This window comes from Doryrhamphus excisus, chromosome 16 (assembly GCF_030265055.1).
Source record: "Doryrhamphus excisus isolate RoL2022-K1 chromosome 16, RoL_Dexc_1.0, whole genome shotgun sequence".
In the NCBI taxonomy this organism is placed as follows: Eukaryota; Metazoa; Chordata; class Actinopteri; order Syngnathiformes; family Syngnathidae; genus Doryrhamphus; species Doryrhamphus excisus.
The window spans coordinates 4,180,804-4,206,793 of record NC_080481.1 but is presented as its reverse complement, the minus strand read 5'-3'; the positions used below and the strand labels follow the sequence as shown (position 1 = coordinate 4,206,793).

General features: G+C 41.4%; 1 protein-coding gene across 2 annotated transcripts in view; it reads left to right on the top strand.

Moving 5' to 3' along the window:
• The first annotated feature begins 306 nt into the window (after positions 1-306).
• Positions 307-25,990, top strand: part of znf512b (zinc finger protein 512B) — a 34,740-nt gene continuing 9,056 nt past the window's right edge. The window contains exons 1-11 of one of the 2 annotated variants that reach the window (XM_058051353.1): positions 307-1,621; positions 6,810-6,944; positions 14,842-14,921; positions 15,022-15,150; positions 15,306-15,481; positions 15,570-15,841; positions 15,918-15,989; positions 16,073-16,207; positions 21,785-21,912; positions 23,422-23,514; positions 25,495-25,593. In XM_058051353.1, coding sequence (XP_057907336.1) covers positions 6,812-6,944; positions 14,842-14,921; positions 15,022-15,150; positions 15,306-15,481; positions 15,570-15,841; positions 15,918-15,989; positions 16,073-16,207; positions 21,785-21,912; positions 23,422-23,514; positions 25,495-25,593 — 1,317 coding nt within the window. In that variant the 5' untranslated portion in view covers positions 307-1,621; positions 6,810-6,811. The remainder of the gene's footprint in view (positions 1,622-6,809; positions 6,945-14,841; positions 14,922-15,021; positions 15,151-15,305; positions 15,482-15,569; positions 15,842-15,917; positions 15,990-16,072; positions 16,208-21,784; positions 21,913-23,421; positions 23,515-25,494; positions 25,594-25,990) is intronic. The other variant, XM_058051352.1, reaches the window with a different exon arrangement.

Genomic DNA, 25,990 nt, shown 5'->3' with positions numbered 1-25,990 from the left:
TATATATGACTGTAAAAGGCATTTTAGAAATTCAGAATCTCTATGCAGCTGTCCAAAATAGTCATTAATGATTACCAGTCTAGTTTATGTTACCTTAGATTTTTATTTAACATGAAATACAACTATTTATTTAGACTCAATGCCACTGCTGTATTTTTTTTTATTTTGTTTTCATCAATTAAACCTTTGCAATTAAGCCTATGCAAAAATAATCGAGTTAGACCCTTGTTGCACAAAATGTGCGTCTCCTGCCCTCTACTGGCTACACTGAAAACAATGTTTATACACCCGGATGACGTCATGGCTTCGGATGATACCCGTTATTGGGAAATATTAGGTCATGATGACTGGCACTTAATCAGAGGCGAAAGAAAAAAAAGCTTTGTGTTATTAGTGATCTAAGTTTTAAGTATTATTTTTTTCAATGTTTTTCTGAAACACTATTGAATATATAGTTGAAATGAGAATTTACAGCTGCAGCTTTTGTGTGCATGTGTGTGCTCACACTACCATAACGTCAACTAAATGCATACAGCGTAACGGTAGCTTGAGAGTAAAATGTCATTTGTGGCCATACTTCCACTGCTGTAGTTTATTTGGATTGTATGCTTTATTAAGATGTCAGTGATTGGCTAGGCGCACACCTCTGCGTTAAAATACAACATAAAAATGTCCATCGATGTAATTACACTAGGAGTCGCCATGCTAAATGCTAATGGACAGCAAAACCGGGCTAATAGTTGCCAATGATTTAACGTCAAGAGGGAACGCCGTTACGTCGGAAAAGCAGGAGCCGGTGACACAACCGCAGCAAGTTTAGCCCTCTCGAAGATCCAATTTTCACCTCGTCGACACAGGAAACAATGATCGTAATAACAGCAATAAGGCGAGAGTTGTCAAGTTACCTTGAGAGTACTTGTCACTGTCAACTGTGGAGGGCTTAGCTAAACGTGCGGTCCCGCACACATTACTGTACACGGCCGCGGAGAGACATTCGTATTAAAAGCCAAATAATCCCGAGGTAAGCAGCCGAGGAGAGGCCGAAAAGCCGCCGATTGTCGGCGTTTCTCTCTCATTTTCCATCGCTTCGTTCCTTTTGACGCTAGCAAAGTGTCGTCGAAATGAGCAAACATCTTAACATTTGGAGGCTCCCTTAAGGTCCAGTCAGCGCAAGGATTTTTTCCCCCCGCTCTCCTCCTTCGGTATAAAGTCGCCATTTTGCTTCACTGCCTCTATAAACCATCCGGTATTCCAATATTTTTCCTCAAGGAGTCAAGGATTTTGCTGTCTTTTCTCTCTATTTTTGGAGTGTTTAACGACAAGCTTGGAGCGGTGCCTTTGTGGTATATACTGTACATATTAATGCAGCAAAGCAAGAGGGGCACGGTCTGGCTAAAGTGCCCTAGATTGTTTTGTTCATTTTTTCAGGGCTTTTTTTCGTGAATTGTGGACAAGACAACAGTGTTTCCTCCGTCACCAGTTGTTGACATGCAGCGAGGCGGGATTGCAATGTAACAAAACATTGGCGGATAAACGCCCAGTCACTGGACCCCTTCCTCGATCACCTGGCTGACCTGGGGCCAGCCGGCCCTGAACACTGGCTGACCGGCCAACACTTCAGGTAGGTGTGGCTGACCACCACTCAAAGTGCTGCTTTCTCCTCTGTCTCGTTGGAGTGACATGACACTAACATGGCAGCCGGCCATGTGCATTGCTAACATACTTGTTTCCAGTTTGTCAGCAGATTGAATGAGTGTGTATGTTTTACATACTGTATATTCACTTTTTGAATGCATTTTTATTACAAAATGTTGAGACTGCCGGGAAATTACAAATGTTACCATTTTACACTGGTTGACCGTAAATAATTTGTGACTAGAGGTTTTCAACAGGAGAAAGAGAAAAACAATTCAGAGTCAAACATGCTTATAAACTCAAACAGGCTCTTCTTCATCTAATCAAACATTTTAAGACCATAGCCTAATAAAGTTCAAATCTGCAATATAGCCAGCCGCCAATTGATGATGCCACTGCACAACCTGAAGCCCTGAAGCTTTGTATTCTCTCGCAGACGTCAGTGTAACTTCAGGTGAAGGTTAGACCTTCAGGTATTGCCCCTGAAAGTCTGACCTATAAATGTAGTTAGAATGTAGTATTCTCATGTTAAAGGATGCCAAAGTTAATATAAGATAATGAGGTTTGCGCATTTGGAAGTGAGCCCCGACAGATTTTTCAAAACATTCATTCATTCATTCATTCATTCATTTTCTACCGCTTATCCTCACAAGGGTACAAGGGCGTGCTGGAGCCTATCCCAGCAAAAGGCATGGTAAAATTGCCCCTTTGTGATGTCACAGAGGGGCGAAAAATTGCTTACTTGCTAGCAATGCCTCCAAAGGGAAAGCCACATTTGTTTCCAATTCCTAAAGACGCCACCAACAGACACAAGTGGTTGGAGTTCCTGATTACCTACCAGCAAAAGAAATGCATTTTCATCTGTCAAGGGCATTTCCCACTGGACTGTTTAGTGAACATGGGCCACTATGCAGCTGGACTAGCCCACAAACTTGCTGAGGCCCAACGCCTTTCCAACTTTAAACGCTAAAATGCTAAATCTACTTACCATTGAGAGACGTCTTAAAGTAACCTCTTTCATTCAGAATCGTCAGACTGTCCAGTCTCTGCTTCCGGATTCAGGATGTTTAAAGCCCACATTTTAAAAGGATAAGTCGCAGTTTATTGTCATCTCTTATAACGTTAGCGGCACAAACCAGAACTCTTTCTATGCACTCTGCAGAGGGCGAAATTGGCAATTATTAGCAACTCTTATACCATTTATCAACTCCTATACAGTTAGGAGCACAAACTGGAATACTTTCTATGCACTGGTAGTGTGACCAACCACAGCAGAATGGGTGTGCCTGGAGGTGGGCCATGGATGGAATACATTAAAACAGACCGTTTTCGTTGGAAGTATGAAATCCAAAGAAATACAGCTGAATAGGTGCAGATTCTGGAAGAACTAGAGCGCTTTCGATGCTGGTTATCGTGTGTAGCTGCTCTATAGGAGTCTCCAACTCAATACAAAGGGCCGCAAAATGAGCACAATAGGTCCACTTTAATATAGCACGCCAGAAAAGGGAAAGAAATACAGTATGTGGTCATTGCAGTAGGATGATATGGACCTTAGCATATATCACAATATTTTAGGGATGTATCATGATGTGACGACGTAAAACTATATTTAAATTCAGCTGAGTTTTGTACAAAAAGCTACAAACCTTTGTAAAACATTCCTTCCATTAAAGCCGTAAAATACAACGTGGTGAAAATATACTCATCGAACCGGAGTCGTGCACACACAGCCACACAAGGTAATCCCTGCTAGCTTCTATTCACGTTCTGGAAGGGAAGATTTAGCCAACTTTCACCCGCGTTTATGGCCATTTCAACCTGTGTAGGTCGGTAGGGGGTTGTTCAGTGTTTATAATGATTTTATGACATGATTGAGCGGTCTGCCGAGTAAATACTTCCACACACGAACCTTCCTTCTTCTCACCATGACAACATTCCATTCATCTTATATTGCACAGTCATCACCTCGGGTTGATTACGTTTTATCATTTTTATCATTGGAAGAATCTATACTGGTATGTCGGCCCATAAAAAATATTGCTCAACCCTAGTGTTCATGTTTCACATAAGGATAGTGAATAATGGGCAAAATTCTAAACAAGTCCAGGTGTCCTTTAAGTTGACTTTAAAAAACTAAATTAACATGTATGAACCTGATAGCCACTTGTTGCTCGCCTGTGGGACAAAAACAAGCTAACAAACTGCAACCTATGATCCTTCCTTCCTTCCTTCCTTCCTTCCTTCCTTCCTTCCTTCCTTCCTTCCTTCCTTCCTTCCTTCCTTCCTTCCTTCCTTCCTTCCTTCCTTCCTTCTTCCTTCCTTCCTTCATTCATTCATTCATTCATTCATTTATTTATTAAATTAATTTAAGCTTTTCTTCTAAACATGAATTTGTGGAATTGAATATGGTTATGAAAAGAGCTCTTCAAAGCATTGAAAATAATGCAAACAAAGTAGAGCTGAATTAACTTTTTATTACACAGCATGACCAACAATTTTTTTATGGTTTGTTTTCACTCACAGAGGTATGTTAAAAAAAACTGTCAGTCAGCAAATGGCATTTGGTGTAGTGGTTAGCGTTCTGGACTTAGGTTAATTGGCCACTCCAAGTTGTCCATACGTAGGTATGAACGTGGGTGGTAATGGTTGTTTGTCTATATGTGCCCTGTGATTGGCTGGCCACCAGTCTAGGGCGGACCCCGCCTCTTGCCCGGAGACACCTGGGATAGGCTCCAGCACCCCCGCGACCCTCGTGAGCATAAGCGGTAGAAAATGAATGAATGATACGCACATTTGGCTTTGATTTTGTCTAAACTTACTTTGTGGAAAAAATATCGGTATATATATTGTATATTCAACCTAAAACCTAAACCGGGATATGAGTTTTTGGTCCCTATCGCCCAGCCCTAACTGAGGACAAATGTGTGAGCATATAGAAACGAACAGCAAAGGAAGGCGACTGCAGTGAACACAGTGAAACACCAATTTACTAACTATCGGCCAGTCTCCTTACTACCACAGTTCTCCAAAATTATTGAGTAGCTATTCAACAATAGGCTGGATAAATTTATTAATGCAAACGAATTACTATCAGAAATTCAGTATGGATACAGAGCTAACATTTCTACCTCCATGCCACTGATTAAAATTACGGCGGAAATCACTAACGCTATAGATCATAGGAAGTGTGCAGCCGCAGTATTCATGGGTCTGACAAAAGCCTTTGATACAATCAATCATAACATCCTAATAACTAAATTAGAAAGGTACAGAATAAGAGGGTTAGTTCTGAACTGGGTCAAAAGCTACTTAGCTGACAGGAAGCAATACGTAAAGCTCGGAGAATATACATCTGCAAGTTCATATATTACGTGCGGAGTTCCCCAGGGGTCAATACTGGGACCAAAATTGTTCAACTTGTACATCAATGATATCTCCAAAGTCATGAAAGACTTAAAGCTGGTATTATTTGCGGATGATGCCACTGCTTTTTGCTCTGGAGGGAATACAGACAAAATCATTAGAAAGGTCAGAGAAGAAATGGTCACACTTAAAAGATGGTTTGATGATAATAGATTGTCCTTTAACCTAAGTAAAACTAAAATCATACTGTTTGGTAACCGCAAAAAGGACACACACCAGCAAATACAAATAGACGGTGTAGATATTGAAAGGGTGAAGGAAAATAAACTTCTGCCGTCTACAGAGAACATACTAACTCCTTATTTCTAAAATCACAAATACTTAAACTTGCTGATATAGTTAATCTTCAAACAGCTAAAATAATGCATAAGGCTAAACATAACCAATTACCTAAAAATGTCATCCAATACTTCTTTACAAGAGAGGAGAAATATGATCTCAGGGAAGAACTAAATTTGAAACACTTATATGCTAGGACTACATTAAAAAGCCACAGGATTTCAGTATGTGAAATCAAACTATGGAATGGATTGAGTAAGATGCTCAAACAATGCACAACAATGAGCAAATTCAAGAAACAATACAAGCAGTTGATGTTTGCTAAATACAAGGATGAAGAGACTTGAACCAGTCATGATGTGCTATACATATCACTATATTGACAGTTACTATGGTACCCATTATGTCATTATATGGTCATATCACCTCGTACTTTGGTACGTGGCAAAAATAAAATAAAAAAAAACTTAAACTATATTAGGAAAGCAGGAAGTGAACAAATGTAACAGTTACTGATTGTGAAAGTATCAGAAGAAGGGGTAGGATTGATGTGAACTGATGTGAACTGATTATGGGATGCACTCAATTGTAATCTGATGCATGTTCAAATGAAATAAAACCATTACCATTACCAAGACCCATTTTTTCATTGTCCAAATAGCTTTAACCTTATCTGTATGTGTTTTCATCTGATTCTACACTCCGTTATCTACATGTCTCTACAATCAAACTGTATTAACAACAACCTAAGCGACAATAGGGTGAATCATGGTTCAGTTTACTCTGACTGGCATGACACAAACAGACACTGTTTACTCACTGAGTGACTCTGTGTGTGATGTTGTAAATCATTGTGAGCCTGACTGTGAGGAATGGGTGCTTAGACATTAAGTAGGATCGCTATCAGTCTCACTTCGCATTATTAGAGATTGTCAACCTTCATGCATTTGAGTGTTGATGGCACACAGCAACCAGCGCTCATCACTAATTCTATCTAATTCTAACTAATTAAATCTTTTTATGGATGGCTACAGCGCGTAGTTAATAACACACAGGGGCCTTCTCAAGGCAAACTTTGCTTTGCAGTGTGACTTGACCAAGAGATCAATATCTGGATATGATGAGAAATAAGACAGGGGTGCTAGCAAGAAGAGCTTTAAAACCTTCGCCCTTGTCCCTTTCTTTGACCCACCTTTCATCTAATGGGTAGAACACGAGGTTAGTGGAGTCATAAGACTATTGATTTTGAACTCAAACGTGGAAGGTAATATCCTCATTAGATGATGGGTATGCCTCCACTCAGATAACCTTGACTTGGGTAGCACCAATAGCCACTTTACAGTAAATGCATACTAACCCATGAAGACATCAGTGCTGTCAACAATGATACAATTTTTTAAAATGTGAAATCGGTGCTCGATTCATGAGTTTAACCACGTCTGTGTCTTGTCCCCCCTCAACTCCAACTGTAGGCATGGAAAGCCCCAGTGGCACCAGGCTTGGGAAGCTGTCTATATCAGGGCTGCCAAGGGGCCAGACCTCTAAGCATGGACATACCCAGGAGCCTGTTAGAACTGTGCCATGCCCTGAAAACAACAACAAACACAGTAAGTGGCAAGCTGCCACACACTTTGTTAAACAATAACAATGTGCAGCTTTAGATCTATGCAGTCTTTTTTCACAGATTGTTTAACATGCAGGCTTTTGTTTGTGTGGGCCAGTCGAGTCCTGGACTAATTCCAGTCAGAATTCCATTTTGGGATGTGCAGTAAATCAAATCAAATCCACTTTATTTGTATAGCACTTTTCCTGCAAAGAAATGCAACACAAAGTGCTTTACAGAATTAAAACAATTTCCACAATTAAAAGGAAAAAACAATGAAGCAAAAAGAAAGCCCCTCCTTCCCACCCTCCATACTAGAGTCTAGTATGTGTGCGTGTGTGGGTCTAGTAGACCCACACACGCACACACACGCAAGCACTCAATCACAAACAGTAGCACTTGTTTGCATGCAACATGACCTAAGACCATTTCAAACCTCACAAAACATGCTTCCTGAAGGATTGAACCTCTGCATCTGCATGAATCGATACTAGGAAGTAAAGCATTGGATTTATGTAAGCATGGCAGGTTTTATATGGATGTGTGTTTTATAGCACTTTTAATGATAAAGACGTTAAACATGACAGGGCTCTACATTAAAAACAAAAATTACTTGCCCATGGGGAATCCTTAAGGTGAGAACTACTTGCCCGAACTTGCCCCATGTAAAATGAAAAGACTGCCATAATGATATCATATATCAATATATAGTACTGATGCGTTGTATTTGGAGGAATGTCTGAAAAATTGTGGAGATGTATGTTAACATGGCATGCCATACTACCTTACGCATCGTAGTCGTAGTAAGCACTGATATTTATAAGTTGTGCACCACAATGAAACATTATTGAATAGACACATTTGTGTACTAGTAAAGTGTTTTTAATCCAGAAAAAAATGTTCAATGGTTAAACAATAATTTGTGAAGCAAAGGTGAGAAAAATACACAGAGAAATGGAACCGCTAGATTTTGTAGCTTGTGCAAAATCAGCACTTCGTATTGGATCTAATTGGTGGTGTTTCATTGTGACCACTTAAAATTGTCACATCAATGTGATTCACTCACCATCATTTGATTTGCTGCCGCTAATAAAATACTTGTTTAGGAGGCACTGTTTCATCACTTTTTGGTGTTTTCCTTCAGAAGTTGTTGAAGAATTAGACGATGTTGACAGGGACGCCATGATAGATGTTTTCGTAGTCAAACGATGATTGGTTGATCGATTGGTTGAACAAGAACGGGTGTGGGTAAAACACGGACTGTGGATTATGGACCGCGGTCTAAATAAACAATTCTGATTGATCCATTTCAAGATTTGCAAGGATTGGTTTGCAAATTACCACCAGAATTACGCAGTCCGTGTTTTACCAACACCCAACAAGAACCGCTTTTAAAAAAACTCTTCGCAGTATGGCATGCCAAAGTGCACTTGCCCGACGGGAATATCACTGATTGGATTTACTTGCCCGAATTTTGTTTTAACTTGCCCCGGGCCATCAGTACATCGTTATTGTCGAGCCCTGCATGACTCAACGTCATTGTCTTCCTGGTAAGTAAGTAAGTAAGTAAGTAAGTTTTATTTATATAGCACCTTTCTCAGACAGAAGTCACAAAGTGCTTCACAAAAGGCAAAACACAGAGTTAAAATACACATAAAAAATACAATAAAACAATGTACAATAAAATAGACATAAAACAGTACATAAAACAGTATACAATAAAATAGACATAAATATATGATGGTCATAGTACCCTAAATCTACTGAGCTGGGTATGCCTGCAAAAACAAGTGAGTTTTAAGGTTACTCTTGCATCGACAGAGTCAAGCGAACGTAGGGAGGGTGGAAGGTCATTCCAGAGCCTCGGCGCAACAACCTGAAAAGATAGGTCTCCTCGGGTCCTAAAACGACTACGAGGGACCATGAGTAAATTTTGATCTAACGATCTCAGCCTCCGAGAGGGGGTATAGGGACGCAACAAGTCTCGTATGTAGACAGGGGCCTGTCTACATACATACATACATACATGACAAAAACCTTTTGTGTCATTTTTGTATTCTTGCTTGTTGGAGACAGGTTTTAAGCTTGATGGAGATGACTGTATTAATAGTCTGCATGGCTGTAGAGGAGCGTGGTCACATGGGCACGTGTGTGTGTGTGTGCTTACGTACATGGAAGCAATAAACAGGGTGCACTTGCTCATAACGCAGCAGGAGGGGAGAGGAAAGGCTTCTGAGCCATAATTTTGTTGACCATTTGTTTTGTCTCACATTTATCTTCCTGTTTATGTATTCTTCTTTTGCATTACCCCGTTTCCTTACATTCCTACACGCCATCTGCCATCACTTGAATGACAATCACATGAATAGAGTCTGCTCTCCCAGTTTGGTCTCATCATTATCAAAACGTAATCATAAACCCACCACACCACTGTATCCTGTTCAGTGTCTGTTTACACAGAGGACCCATCCCGAGCCTCTCAGCAGCAACAGCTACAAGGAGGCCACATTACTTCCTAGTTGCTTCACTATCCATTGGACATACAGCTGTTTCAAAACCTAATTGAAGATAGCACATTTATTTGCTGACAAATTTGCATAATGTCCCTCACCTTTGGGTGCAAAAGTGCAGGTTTGGATTGCACCCAAAGTAAAGTAAATAATCATGGCAAGCTGTATATTCCATGTTCATCTTGAACTTCATCTTGCATTTTTAACCATTTTGTTTTACTCTGTCATAATTCATTCTTAATTCATTCTTTCCCCTTCTATTTGCTATGCAATGAATATCAGGCTTAAACCACAGCCAACCTCAGTGGACAAAAAAGTCCTTATTCATTCATTTTTTACCGCTTGTCCTCACGAGGGTCGTGGGGGTGCTGGAGCCTATCCCAGCTGCCTTCCGGCGAGATGCGGGGTCCACCCTGGACTGGTGGCCAGCCAATCACAGGGCACATATAGACAAACCATTCCCACTCACATTCATACCTATGGACAATTTGGAGTCGCCAGTTAACCTAGCATGTTTTTGGAATGGGGGTGGAAACGGGAGTACCAGGAGAAAGCCCACACATGCATGGGGAGAACAAACTCCACACAGAGATACCCAATCTTTCAAGTTAATTAACATAATCAGGTTTATGTGTTATGTGCAGGTGTTAGGGGTTATATGGCTTCAGGTCAATAGGGGTGTAAATGTGTTTTTCATGTCTACGGGGCTCTAATGTACCAACAGTGATGGTAAACTAAAACTTCCTTACCTTGAATTATTTGGAAAAAATGGGGTGCCCCGGTCTTTCAGGTGTTTCGCCAGGTTTGAATTGTTTCCTCCTTTGGTTTGGAAACTTCAGAAGCACTGTGTACATGTCAGTTTTTGCGAATTTATAGTTGCACCCAGAGCCAGGCGATAATGACCAAAAACCCATATCCCGTATTTAGTTTGAATATCGATATATGATATATATGGTGATATTTTTTAGAGTTTAGACAAAATCAAAGCCAAATATGCATGCAATATGTAATGTTTATACATTTTTTAAGCTACATGCAAGATGCTCATTAAAAAATATTATCTATAAATAGCTGCAAAAATAAATTGGGCCATTCTCTTTTAAATAAGTATAGAAAAAGTCAAATAGAATCTTTTTATAACAAACCTATATGAGCTATGCTCAAATCCTCAGCTAATAGCAAAACAACAGAATATAAAGGAATCCCTGGTTTAAGAGGACATTTTAAAACATTAGCAACTAAAAAATACATTAAATTAAAGCATAGTATTTTTAGGTAAACATTTATCAGACACAAGCATGTCGTTATTTTGTACCAGGAATACCAACATGTTGACTGCATCAAGCTTAGCAGCTGTCTAACTTCCTTGAACATTTTTGGTAGAACTTGTTGTGTAAAGAACTGACTAGAAAATCTCGCTCGACTCATATTGGAGTTTGTGCCAAGTTTAAAGGTCGTGGAAATGATTTTTTAATGCTCTGGATTCAAAGTACCTCAGTACTGCTGAGTTACGGCTTATTCCTTTCTGACTTCTTCCACTGCCGACGCGCTAGCCCAGGGGTCCCCAAACTTTTTCCTGTGAGGGCCACATAACCTTTCCCTGCTCTGATGGGAGGCCGGGGTCAGTTTGTAGCAGAAAATGTAACGATTGCATGGGTGTCTAAACATAAACATTTATTGTTTTCCAGAAAGCCACACAAAACCAAATATTAATAACTCTTTCCGGGATCTTCACGGAAAAAATAAGTCGGAAATAAATAATAACACTATTAATAAAATAAATAATACTATTTGTGAAATAAATAATAACCAAATACTATCTCTGGGGATTTCAAAGAAAAAACAAAATCAGGAAATATTTAACAACACAATTATGAAATAAATAATAACCAAATACTCTCTCTGGGGTCTTCAAAGAAAAAATAAAGTCAGGAAATATATAACAACACAATTATGAAATAAATAATAACCAAATAACCCTCTCTGGGGTCTTCACAGAAAAAAAGGCCATGGAACATTAATTTTCTGTTGTGCCATGCACAATCTTAACAGGTAAAAGTTCAGCTTCGTTGTCAGAGCAGAATCTCTTATTTAAATGAGTCATATGTACAGTCCCTCAAAGTTCTTGTGTGCCTTTTATAATCCTTTTGTGTAGGTTCCAGTAGGACAGAATCCCACTTCAACACTTTGCAGCACAGCACTTGCTGGTGAATTAGGAAGTGGACTTGTAGCGGGGCAGTGAGTCCCCGTTCTTGCTCCGGGTTCATGCGTCCTATTAGACCCCGAGACGCGCCCACCATACTAGGAGCCCCGTCAGTTGTGATGCTGACAAGCTTTGACCAGTCCAAGTCCAACTCTTCCATGGTTTGGCATTTGAGATTTGGCCTTTGAGATTTTGGAGGGCTGCCAACTCCTCGCACATCTCAAAGTTAGCGCTAACTCCACGAATAAAAATGAGCAGCTGCGCCGTGTCCTGCACGTCCATGCTCTCATCCAGTGCTAATGAAAAAAAGTCAAACTCTTTTGTCTTTTGTTGCAGCTGGGCATACACATTACCCCCAAGTTCTTCAATGCGTCTGGTGATTGTACTCGCCGACTGACTCACAGCATTAAAAACATCTTTCCTCTCTGGACACACCTCCTCCGCGACAGCATTCAAACATTTCTTTACAAACTCTCCATCAGTGAAAGGTTTACCGCTGCTCGCTATCAATTGAGCAACCCGAAAGCTGGCTCGAACGGATGACTGATGCAGCTGAGTTTGGCGTAGAAATATATTCTGCTGAGCAAAGAGTCCCCTTTTTAGCTTTGAGAGTTTGTCTGCTCTCATTTGGCTTTGCAAGCTATCATACCTGTCTTTGTGACGGGATTCATAGTGTCGGCGGAGATTGTATTCTTTAAATACGCCCACCGTCTCTTGACAGATGAGACAAACCGCTTTTTCTTTGCAATGAACAAAAAAATAATCGTTTGTCCACTGCAGGTTAAATACCCTGCATTCTGAATCACTTTTTCTCATACCTAATCTTTTCGCCATTGCTCCGCTCTATTTGACGGGGTGAGTCAAGGATTTTCTTCTGGGAGGGGGGAGGGGTATTTATCTGGTGTTGCTCAGGGGGCCGACCGTAGTTTGGGGACCCCTGCGCTAGCCTGTTCAACTGAGCCTCCGGGCTTCTACTCCACCCCTCCTCCCTCCGGCACGCAGACATGAGGAAGATATAGCACAAATTCAGTCTACAGCGATAGCAACGATATGGTTGGTTTTGATATTGTTTTTGATATTATATTTGTTAAATATCGATATATCGCCCAGCCCGAGTTGTACCACATTTGTCACGCATTCGAGAATGCAAAGTTTCGCCACACGATACTCCGACTAGCTGGCGTATCAATAAGCAGAGTCAATGTATTTCCCCATTCTTCTTTGGCACTGACTGCAGAGAGAAACAAGCGACTTGTGTTCTGAAAACATGGCCAAATCAACAGGGAACTTCGGAATTTGCAATGATTTACAAAAACCAAGCGACTCTGTAATAGGTTGCTGCTCACTCGTCTCAAAGCTCATAGTACACTGCACACATTAGTTCGAATTGTTACAGCTCGCCGAGGGACGTTGAAGTCCACACTGACAATACCTTACTTGGGTACTGACTTGAAATGGAATCATTCTCCTGTGAAAATGTATAGTTTTGGAATCATTTCGTAAACCGTGTTGTCTAAATGTGAATCAAATCGTCTATCAAAAAGAGATTTACAAGCCTAGGAGAAATGTATCAAATAGTATTTTAATACCAAAACTGCCTTTTTTTTTTTATTCACATATGAATTCAAAACAGAACATGAAGTACTGTACCTGTGCAGCCCAGGAAGAATTTGTTGAGCACAACCAGCTAATGTGCTGTGCACATACAGGTAGGTACTGCGGTGTGTTACTAGTATAACAACGGATAAAGCTTAACAACAGGCCACAGCAAAGTCAAATTACATGTATAAGATTGACACGTACACTCTGGTTGCAAGAATCTATTTGTTCACTTAATATTGTGTGGCGGTAGTAGTTCTTCAGACAATTCCAAACAGCTTTGTTTCTGTCCCAAGCAGTTTGCGTTTGTGTATGGCGGTGGTGTTTTCCAAATGACAGCAATTCTGACCCTACTATGACAATGGCTCCAGTGTGAGTGTTTGTTGAGAAAAACAAAACAGGGTTGTGTGATTGTTTTGTCTGAGTGCGTGTTTGTGTGTGTTGTGTGTGTTTGTTAGTGTATACACCCTTGCACTCAATGGCCGCAATTGCAGACATAGCTCGGAGAACGGTGGGGTTATATGAGACCATCTGACAGCTGCCAGGACCCCTGGGTTCTGACTCCTCTCGCACTTCTTCACTTACAATGTAGCTGCATTGTTGTGTAATTGTTATTTGCATGACAGTTTGTTGTTTCATTGTGGGAAACAAGAACTGTTGTACTTGTTTGTAATATATAAAGTATGAATGGCTCCAATTTTAGCCAGTTTTGTCTTGGTGTCTTGCTTTCTACCACTAAAGTCAGTTAAAGCGCGAAGACATGTCCTCACTACTCTCAATACTTTCAAGGGTTACCAAGGGTAGACGCGCAGTCACACAAACATACAGACAGCTGGGTGTGAGTCATTCCCTCACGCTAAATGAACAGCTGTTTTGTTCCTTTGACTTGTGCCTGAGAGCTGAAGTTTGGCTCCGTTATGGGCCTGCTTTGTTTCAGATGGGACAATGGCTTATAGTGTGCTACTTCAGGTCAAGCAATGGCAAAAAGGCTGGCTGGCTACTCTACATGTTTGTTGCTTTATATTTCATCCATGCAAACTAGCGATGGATGATATGACCGAAAAGTAATTTTGTGACATACTTTGCAGCTTCATATGATAATTATCTATATCATAACATATTCTTTGACATATACATTATGAGGGGTGTCCTGATTGATATTGGATATCAGTCTAATATCAGCCAAAAGACCAATATCAGATTACAGAGCCATGATAAAAAATGTATAATAAAAGGCTCTTGGGTTACAGAAGACAAATAAGGTTGGGAAACAGTGCCCTCCAGTCCAGTGGTGGTTTGTATGGAGTTGCTTGGCCATGGAAACCCACTGACAGTTGACGGTGGAATATTTAGTAGTTTGTTGCGTAGGTGGCCTCCTATCACATCACCTATAAAATAACTACATATCAACCTATAAAACTACAATAGAATATCAACCTAACTTGACATAATGATTTTGCATTGCGTAGATCAGAATGCAGCTGTTCTGATTCTTCTGACCACCTCTGTTATTTAAATATCAATGTCCGAAATGACTTACCAGCTGTATTCACAGGTAAAATGTGTGGTTCTTTGTGTTTTTTTCCCAGCTCCTGTTTTTGATGAAGCAGCAGAGGGGAAGAGAAAGGGTCGTCCTAAAGCAGAAGAGCAGGAACTGAGAAGCATCCCTGTAAGTAGTTTTCTTTGAAGTGAGCTTGGTTCATTCTACAGGACAGTGTGCCTTATATGAGAATACAATTTTAAATTTCATTTTCCCTCTTCTCGAGCAGCCCCACATGATGGTACAGTGGAAGGAAGAGTTTAAGCGTCGCTCCAGAGTTAAGTGTCCATGTTCAGGATGCTGGTTAGAGTTTCCCAGCATCTATGGCGTAAAGTACCACTATCAACGCTGCCAGGGGGTAAGCTTCTATCCTCTGTACCTGTATAGCGTGTATATCATATATATAGTATGGGTCAGTGTAGACTCACATTAATCTCATACCATTTAATTTGCAAGTAGTGATCAGGCTATAGCAAATAAGTGTGCTCTATCTAAACCCCTTGCATTTGTCAGACCACGGTGACTGAGAAGCAGAGTCATGGCTGTCCCTATTGTGAGGCAGCGTTTGCAACAAAGGTTCGCCTGCATAAGCACAAGCTCTGGAACCATCCAAACAGGGTTACTTTGGAGTCTAAAGATGAACAGCTTAAGCTCCAGAAGACTGCTGTCAAGTTCAGCAGTGTCAAAAGGTACATAAGAGTTCAAGCTTCCAGGCTTACCATTGAGGATAATACATTAGTCATGTCAAATTGCCCTTTCCTTGGTCTGTAAATGCAGGCCCCTGGGAAACAGCCCCTCATCTCCAATGTTCTTCAAAGTGAAAAAAACCCTGGAGGTATCTACACCATCTCACAATGGAGAGCTGACCCACCAGAGGAGTGAGAGGAAACAGTACAGCCAACCTTCACTCCAGAGTCACCACTCTCAGTCAGTCCAACCTCAGTTTGAGCATTCTCAAAGCACATCATCTGATGCAGGAGGAAGTGAAAGCGAAGGTGGCAGCTTTCCGCCAACTTATGCCGATGAAGACCCAGAACGAATGAAACACCGTAAGGGTACACAGTTTCATTTTTTAACATAACATTGTACTGTAAGTGTTTTGACTGTTTTCTTTTTGGGAGCAAGGGCGGAAGCAGAAAACACCCAAGAAATTCACTGGAGAGCAGCCTTCAATTTCTGGAACCTTTGGATTGAAAGGTGCTGATAAAATATCCATCTCCACACTGTTGCAGTTCTGTGAAGAGTGACTTGAATACTTCTATATATCTTTTGTGTTGCAGGTATGACTAAAGTGGAGGAGAAGCTGAAGGCAAGCCGTGTGAAAAGGCCAGAGGGGAGTAGTTTCAGTGAGGACCCTCACAGACGACCAACTGCAAATCAGTCATCTAATAAACGTACAGCCACAACAAGTTCAGGTGAACACTTTGTTCAGCTTTTAAAATGGTCTTAAAATGTTAGGGCTATCATACTTTTGCACTCCAAACATGTGAATTCCAAGTTACATGGTGTCTTTGAACGCAACCCTTCATGGCTCATAATAATTTCCTCCCTTTGTATTGAGTTAAGGACTCCTATATAGAGCAGCACTACGCAATCACCAGCATAGAAAGCTTTCTAGTTCTTGCAGAATCTGCACCTATTCAGCTGTGAACACACAAATGATGGACAACTTGTTACACATGTTGTTGCTCACAACAGTATGACAATAGTACAAAATATCGTACTGTCATAAAAGACATCATTGTCAAACAAATAGACTTTCGGACGGATGCTGCTTCATCATGATTGTTTAACTTTGCCCTTCAATTTGGTATGAAATGAATATGCAGAATTCAACCATAGCCATCAGAAGTGGATAAAAACGTGACGCTCAAATTCAAGCCATTCAAACGGAAGTATGCTAACAGCAGAATGGAATAAAACATAAGTGGGATGATTACTTATCTGTTTATCAATCTTAATGTGAAACAAATACACACTTTTGACCCGAAATTGCTATCTAATTAAACAATTAATTATATTCAATATTTCACATCAATTAAGATAAAATATTTATTTTTGAAGTGTGCAGGAGTAGGAGGTACATGGCTTCAGGTCAAATGTTTTAGAAGGGTTATGCCACTGAAAAGTTTGGGAGCCACTGACTTACAGCATTCACCAACAATGTTCAGATCTTATTTTGTTGAAAAACATGACCTGTACCTGTGAATACAAACGTGCTAACTGCAAATATGAATGAAAAGTTTAGAAGATTGCTAAATTATATCACCTTCTTTGTTATTTCATTTACATTTTAAAAACAACCAATACTTACACAACAGCTTACACTGCAGACCGGATTTGGGCTTCTTACCAAAAATGAAGTACCTTAAATTCTGGTGTAAAAGCCACACCATTATATGAACTGCATTTGTCCACATCATATAATGGCATATTGTGGTGCATGTGAGTCTGTGAGGACCAGGCAGCTCTTTATTTGACACTCACAACAAGCCCACTCACAACCCACTGGAAATCACAAGGGGTTGGCACACAACAGTATAACAATATATCGATCTGACTCACATTGTCATCTTACAATTTTTTATTTTTTATTTTTATTTTTTTCAAGATGGCGGCGCCCTGTCCGGCTGTGGCTGCTTTGGCTCCTGGTAATACAGACAATAATCAATAATAATATCAATAATAATATCAATAATTTCACCACATAGATCAGGGTTTTCAGCATCAAATGCCCAGCGTAACAGTACAAGAATAGTATACGACAGACAGGCTATCCTTCGTCTGAGAAAATCAACAATTTGAAGCCCATAAACTTTGAAAGCCTTGATCTGCTACGTCAGTTAGGAATAACAGATGACAGTACAGACCGCCCGTGTAGACATCGAAGGCGATGCGAGAGGAAGCAGAAGCGGGGTTGTCGTGGTGGACTTACAGCTAAGCTAAAAGCGAACCCGTTCCGACCAGCGCTTCCATCAGTCTTGCTCGCCAACGTACGCTCCCTGGAAAACAAATTGGACTACCTGAAATTGGACTTAAGCACCAAACGGGAGACAAGAAACTGCTGCATCCTCATCCTCACCGAGACATGGCTCAACTCATCTGTCCCGGATTCCGCCATTAGCCTGGACGGGCTCACAACATTCAGGTCTGACAGGAGCCATGCACTCACGGGTAAAACCCGGGGGGGCGGTGTTTGCATCTATACTAATAACAGTTGGTGTAACAACGCTACCCTGGTCTCCAGTCACTGTTGTGTGGACATTGAGTTTATGATTGTGAGATGCAGACCTTTCTACCTTCCCGAGAATTCACCAGCGTCACCATTGTTGCCGTCTACATTCCACCTGATGCTAACTGCAAGCAAGCCCTGAATGTACTCTACCTTGCCATCAGCGACATGCAAACCACACACCCGGACAGCGTGTTTATTGTTGCTGGAGACTTTAACCAGGCCAACATGAAGACGGTGCTTCCGAATATCTACCAACATGTGGATTTTGCTACTAGAGGGGAGAATACTTTGGACTTGGCTTACACAAACATCAGGGAAGCATTCAAAGCCGTCCCCCGCCCACACCTTGGCTCCTCAGATCACAGATCTGTTATGCTAATTCCAGCATACCAGCCCCTGCTCACCAGGGGAAAGCCTGCTGTGAAGAAGGTGAGGGTGTGGCCAGAGGGAGCTATGTCTGCACTGCAAGACTGTTTTGAGTGCACCGAATGGGACATGTTCAGAGAAGCTGCAACATAGAACCAACACACCAATGTGGGGGAGTATGCTGCATCTGTAACAGGCTACATACAGTGGTGCATGGAGGAGGTTACAGTCACCAAGACGATCATCACACGGGCCAACCAGAAACCTTGGATGACTCAGGAGGTGCGTGAAAGACTAAGAGAACGCAATGCTGCGTTTAAATCTGGTGATGTGATGGCACTCAGAACTGCAAGGGCAAATCTGAACCGTGCCATCAGAGTGGCAAAGCGTGCCCACAGCCGGAAGATCCAAAGCTTCTTCCAGGACCCCGGCAACACCAGACAACTGTGGCAGGGCATCCAGACTGTCACTGACTACAAAGCCAGACCTGCACCCTGCCAGAATGACATCAGCTTCCTCAATGAGCTAAATAACTTATTCGGAAGGTTTGAGGCTCTGAACAATAACCCTGCGAGGAAGGCTACCCCCCACCCCGATGAACAGGCAGTCAGGTTTGATACTGCTGCTGTGTGGAGAGTCCTGAGGAAGGTCAACGTGCGGAAAGCTGCAGGCCCAGACGCCATTCCAGGACGGGTGATCAAGGAATGTGCAGACCAGCTGGCCCACGTGCTCACAGACATCTTCAACACCTCACTGGCCCAAGCTGTAGTCCCCCCGTGTTTCAAGTCCGCCACAATAATTCCAGTGCCCAAGAAACCATCTATTACATGTCTGAACGACTTTCGGCCCGTTGCACTCACATCAACCATTATGAAATGTTTCGAGAGGGTGGTTAAGGACCATATCACCTCCATACTCCCCCCATCACTCGACCCTTTCCAATTCGCGTACCAGCCAAACCGCTCCACTAAAGACGCCATCTCCACTTCTCTCCACCTGAGCCTGGAGCACCTGGAGAAGAAAAACACCCATGTACGGATGCTGTTCCTAGACTTCAGCTCAGCATTCAACACGATCATCCCCCAGGACCTGGTACGCAAGTTGGAGCCACTGGGCCTCAAGACCTCCCTGTGCAACTGGCTGCTTGACTTCCTCACAGATAGAACCCAGTATGTCAGAGTGGGCAACAACACATCCAGTGTCATCTCCCTGAACACCGGCTCACCCCAGAGATGTGTTCTGAGCCCCCTGTTGTTTACCCTAATGACCCATGACTGTCGCCCCAAGTACAGCAGCAACCACATCCTGAAGTACGCGGACGACACAACAGTTGTGGGCCTCATTCAGGACAACAACGAACTGGCTTACAGGGAGGAAGTGCGACACCTTGTGGATTGGTGCAAGGCAAACAACCTGATCCTGAATGTTGACAAAACAAAGGAGATCATCGTCGACTTCAGGAAATCCAGACCCAGCCACACTCCACTCAGCATCAACGACACAGCCGTAGAAGTTGTGAACACAACCAAGTACTTGGGGGTGCATATCACGGACAACCTCGGCTGGTCACTCCACACCTCCACTCTGGCGAAGAAGGCACAGCAGGGACTGCACTTCCTGCGGCGGATGAGAAGAGCCTCCCTCTCCCCTCCTATCCTGACCACCTTCTACAGAGGGACCATCGAGAGCCTGCTGACCAACTGCATCTCCGTCTGGTGTGGGAGCTGCAAGGCCTCGGACTGGACGCTACTGCAGAGAGTGGTGAGGACAGCGGAGAAGATCATCGGGACCCAGCTCCCCCCCATTAAGGACATAGCAAACAGCCGGTGTGTATCTAGAGCCCATCGGATCTGCTCTGACCCCACACACCCCCAGCATGGACTGTTCTCTCCCTTGGCATCGGGGAGAAGGCTCTGCAGCATCCGCTGTAGGACGACCAGGTTCAGAGACAGCTACTTCCCCCTGGCCATCAGACTGCTGAATGCCAAATAAGCCCCTCTACCTTTACTTACATTATTATTATTTATATAAATTATTTAAATTATTTGGGCAATTTACTGTTCACGCTGCACTTTACATTATGTTGTTCATATTTGGTGTCTATTCTATCTATTTATTCTCCACATTATTATTATTATTTATTATTACTTATCTTTTTTTGTGTCTGTTATTATATGGGAGCCAGGCAACGACATTTCGTTGGCAATTTCACTACTGTGTTTTTGTGCAATGACAATAAAGGGAGTCTATCTATTACAAATAACATTGAACTCATCACACAGCAACTTAACGCTCAAAACATATACCCGTACCTTGGGAATATACATAAGCATGTACCAAATGAGTTTAAAATGAAAAAAAGAAACAACCTTTAAAAGTTTTCACACAGCACATTCATTTGAGCAAAGTGTTTCATTGGAGGACAGGCAACATAGAAAATGGATGGATGCTTCCTTTGGCCACCAGAGGAGCCCATAGCTCAGAGCCCAGAGGCAGGCTGACGTCAATGCATTGCTCAGACACAATGCATGATGGGAAAACTTGAAAATAGTTGGGGTATATTGTCAGGTGTACCTTTTGGGTGTTAAGTTGCTGTTTGATGAGTTTAGTGTTGTAAGAAAAGTTTTCTTAGTAAGATCACACCGTGAGACATACTGTTGTGTTGTTATACTGTTATATATAATGTCCGCCTGTCATTTGCAATGGGTTGACAAGCTCTTTGTTTTATGGTACACATCGATCAAAAATGGTTGGTCATCCAATGCCAGGAAAATTGGTCCTCATCTAACATTGTCCTTGTCATAGCTTTGCTCTTTTGACTACTCTTAGGTGCTAACAGCAGGCCACTGCCTGACTCTTTGCACAGGGTAGCTTTAGCTTTATCCCTAACTCGATTACTAGCTGTCAGTCTGGAAGAGGAAAAAGGGACAGTGGCTCACTTCCAGACCTTTGTGGAGGGAGATAAATCAGTGGATAAGATTTTCATGAAGGAGGAATCTCACATAATTAAGGGAATTGATGCAGCTCGACCTCCAATCGATTGGTGCATGCTTACATAAAGATACATAGACACATAAAGATACACATAAAATCGTAGGAACTATACTCATTTGCAACTCAAGGACCACCTGGACAAGATTCATCTTTACGCAAGGGCACTTTTATATTCTTCACACCCGTTCATATTTGTGTTCGTTTGTGGTCGTCTGCTGCTCACACAGACCCGTTTACCTGAACATGCTTAAGACAAAACGAATGAAGGAAAACGCTGCACCAAAAAGTCAAGAGTTATAGGTCATATCGTACATGTTGTACATACAGTAGTAGTCTCATACAGTAGTCTCAGATTTGATTTGCTGACTCCCAGAGTAACCTCATCATGTTGTTTTAGGGACTGTTTCTGATGTTCAGTGGCAGAAAGCCATCTCAGAGAGAGGCGAAGTGGTGTGTCCCACCTGCTCCATCGTGACTCGGAAAACAATCCATGGCTTGAAGAAACACCTGGAGATTTGCCAGAAGGTCAGATGTTTTAGATTTGTCTAGATTTGTTTTGTAATATGATATTGTTATCAGGTTATGGATTCATGGAGAAGTTGCTGTTCTTTTTTGGGAATGCTCCTTTTTTGCGTCCAAGAAGCAATACAGTGGAGGAATATAAATGTAAGGAGAAACACTGTATATATAAATGTATTTGGCTACATGTTTACTGCATCTATAGTCAGTAACACTTACATCCTCCTTGTAAAACTTTCTATAAGATGTTAGTGTGACCTGGGGAATTTTTGTCCATTGTCCAAGGAGGTCACAGATCACCAATACTGAACCTGAGAGGGGGCATGCTGGTCCACAGTTTTTTGGGGGTTTTTTTCGGGTTAACCGCAATGTTTTTGATGGGCTTTGGTCAGCGACATTGGGAAACGTTGGTCAATGACATTAAGCGTATGAACTGTACGTATTAAGTCATGTTCTATGATTGGTTTATCGTTGCCAGCGTATGTGGTGTACATACGTCATGTTCTCTGATTGGCTTATCACTGTCATGCGTATGTATTATGTACGTCCCTGTGTCAGCGGGAATCTTCTACAGATTTTGGAACTCAGTGCACACACACACAGGCGTACTGGATTAAAATGCGCATCGTCGATTTTTTGAGAAAATTAAGTGCACCTTACAGTGCGGAAAATACGGTATACAGCATACAAATGTAATTGAGAGGTGTATCTCAATTATGTCTGCTGGGCAAATAATAAAATATTTTAAATGGTTCGGCTCACAAACACAGCATAAAAAAAGAGTCTTAAAATAATCATTTTATTGTCTCTTTGTTGACATGGCTTGTACTAATCAATTAAATTGACATTATGTAGAAAAACAGGGAGAAAGTCGCGCCATTACTATTTATTTTTTTTTTTTGTCTCTGATGTTCACTGCTAATGTTTTTGTGCAATGACAATAAAGGAAGTACAAAAGCCCTTCTCCAAAGCAATACAGAGTCTAGGAAAAACTGTTAAATCCACTTTTCCCATTTATGAATTGAACTTCTGTGTCTTGTTTTGATCACATTTGACCTTTAATAACAAAGTGTATAAGGTTACATATAAAATACTACATTGTTGATTGGACCATATGTGGCACATTTGGTTTTATCTTAAACCTTATTTGGGGCTTAACAGTGTTTCCCGCAGTACTACCGCAGTTCCTGGAGTGTCTGGTGAACTACTAAATGTAGCGACAACTTGGCAACAGAAATCCCTCCTGCTCTGTCCTTTCATTCTCTGTTAGAGCATGTTTGTATGAGGTGTGTTAAGTTACGATGGATAGCACAGCCAACTGTACACAGTTGTAACGACGAGCCTCATTCATGGACAGTCCCATTATAATAGAGTATAATGTGTTTATGAGCAAGGTCAAACAGGTAGTGCCAAAACTATTGGTAGCAGTCCACATTTATTTGTGGTGATCCGCCACAAATAAATTATAATGAATGTATGGGGAAACCTGCTTAATTTTACCTTCAAACCCTGCAGCTCCAAGAGGCCCTGAAATGCCAACAGTGCCACAAACAGTTCAGATCCAAGGCAGGACTTAACTATCACACCATGGCAGAACACAACTCCAAGGTATGCACTCAAGCACAATGAAAATCATTTCATTTCACTCAGCATCAGTGTGAATGCTCTCAGTATTTTAAGATTACAAAATACTGGGCGTACCAAACAGAGCCAGCCAATCACAGGGCGCATTTTGACAAACAACCATTCACACCCACATTCATACCTATGGACAATTTGGAGTGGCCTATTGACTTAACGTGCATGTCATGTGGGAAACCGGAGTACCTGGAGAAAACCCACACACGCACATTCAAGATTCAAACCCAGATCTTCCAGATACAGAACATTCCAGAACATGCTAACCACTTGGGCACCGTGCAGCCACACACTTTTTATTTTCGGCTTTATTAATGATTAGATATTTGATGTGGTGATTGGCATACCAGTTGTTGAAGCACTCACATTTGTATCATTGGATGACTGAAGTCTGACAGCTAAGAGAGCTTTTTAAAGATTTTAGAAGCGTACCTTTGCATTAGAGCTATGAAGTTTCCTAAATAATTCAACATAGCCTGTTTCAAAAAGTATGAATGTTTAATGAGTGGACGTGCTGCAAACCTTGTGGCATTATGCATGAGTGTTTATTCTTTCTAATAATGTATGAGATAGAATCATACATAACCAAAAACAATGTCAAATTATTGTAAACATTGTTATAGACAGCAGTATGGACTTTATCAGCCAACATAAACTAGCTGACACTGCTGTTTTATATCAGTGTCGATTTCCTGTGACCTGCGAGTTTGGTATATTGTGTTGTTATGGTCACATGGCAAAGCCTCAGCGCTATGTCCGACAACTCAGCCGACAACTCAGCATGCTGACAGAAGGACAGGAAATTGCCTCCTTAGTTTGACCTTGAAACTGGTGTTGCTACTGTGATAGCTTCTACTATTAGCTAGCTCCCGTCCTTTCATGCACTGTCTCTCATGGAAGCATTAGTATGACATGGCCATAATGCTTTCATCCATCAAAAGCTGTGTTTGTATCTATTGGTTCTGTTGCCTGAACTATAAAAGCAAGCCTTGTGACTCAGTCATTTCTCTGTGTTCACACGAGACAACATATTGCAATTGCTCCACAGGGATGCCCTAATAAGTCTATATTCTCTCCAGTCATCTGGCAGCTCTGCCATCTGTTATTCCAGCCTTGGCTAACTACTTAAACTTGCGGGAAAAATGGTAATGGTAATGGTTTTATTTCATTTGAACATGCATCAGATTACAATTGAGTGCATCCCATAATCAGTTCACAGTTCCACATGTCCAAAAGGAGTAGGAAGAAGCAAAGCTTATTAAATCCTACCCCTCCATCTGGTACTTTTACTATCAGTAACTGTTACATTTGTTCACTTCCTGCTTTCCATAATACACTTTAAGGTTTGTTTTTTTTATAATGCACCTCGTACTGAAGTACGAGGTGACATGACCATCCAATTACATAATGGGTACCATAGTAACTGTCAATATAGTGATAAAATCAGTGATTTTAGCTGTTTGAAGATGAACTATATCAGCAAGTTTAAGTATTTGTGATTTTAGAAATAAGGAGTTATATGTTCTCTGTAGGCGGCATTATGAATTATCCTTACTGACCTTTTTTGCAGTACATTTAGCGAGTGAAGATTGCTTTTATAGTTATTACACCATATTTCCACACAATAAGTAAGATATGGTAGAACCAGAGAGCAATAAAGAGTGTGGAGTGATTTCTGATTGAGAACAAATTTTCCTTTGTTCAATACTGAAATATTTCTGGCCACCTTATGTTGTATATTTGTAATATGAGGTTTCCAGCTCATATTTTCATCTATTGTGATCCCCAGAAATGTATTTTCGTTCACCCTTTCAATGTCCACACCGGTTTTACAGGTGTTATAACCTTGAAAAACAGCTTCACCATAAAGCCATGTAATCTAAAGTCTGAACGCATGCATGCAAAAGACATTATGATTTTTGAGACACTTATGTGACATTATCTTCTCAGCCCTCATGGCGTGAAGGCCAGATGGAGGACGAGCATGAGGAGAGAGAACGACTACGGCGAATACTCAAACAGATGGGAAAAATCAAATGTCCAAGCGAGGTATGCAGTTGACTTTGTTTCTTTCATCCTTTCTGTCCAGCTTTCATGTCACATTTTCCTCATGATGTCAATTATGCAAGCTTGGATTTACAGTGCCTTGCAGATGTATAGGTGCAGTGAGACCGATTCCTTCAAACTGACACATTTGACATAAAATGATGAATATGAGACAAGAGAGCAACATTACATCTGGATTGGATGCACAGCTTTAAAAAAAGGAATTGTACCCACCCATTTTTCATGTGAGCAAATGTTTTGTAATGTTTGACCGACAGGTGTCTTTTGTTGCTCAGGTGTATCCGGTTGCAGTGCTTATTCTAGCACTCATTGTCTACGCTCAGTTTCAGATTGGGAAGGATATGTTTTGCCTGTGTATAAAACCACAGGCATGTGATGC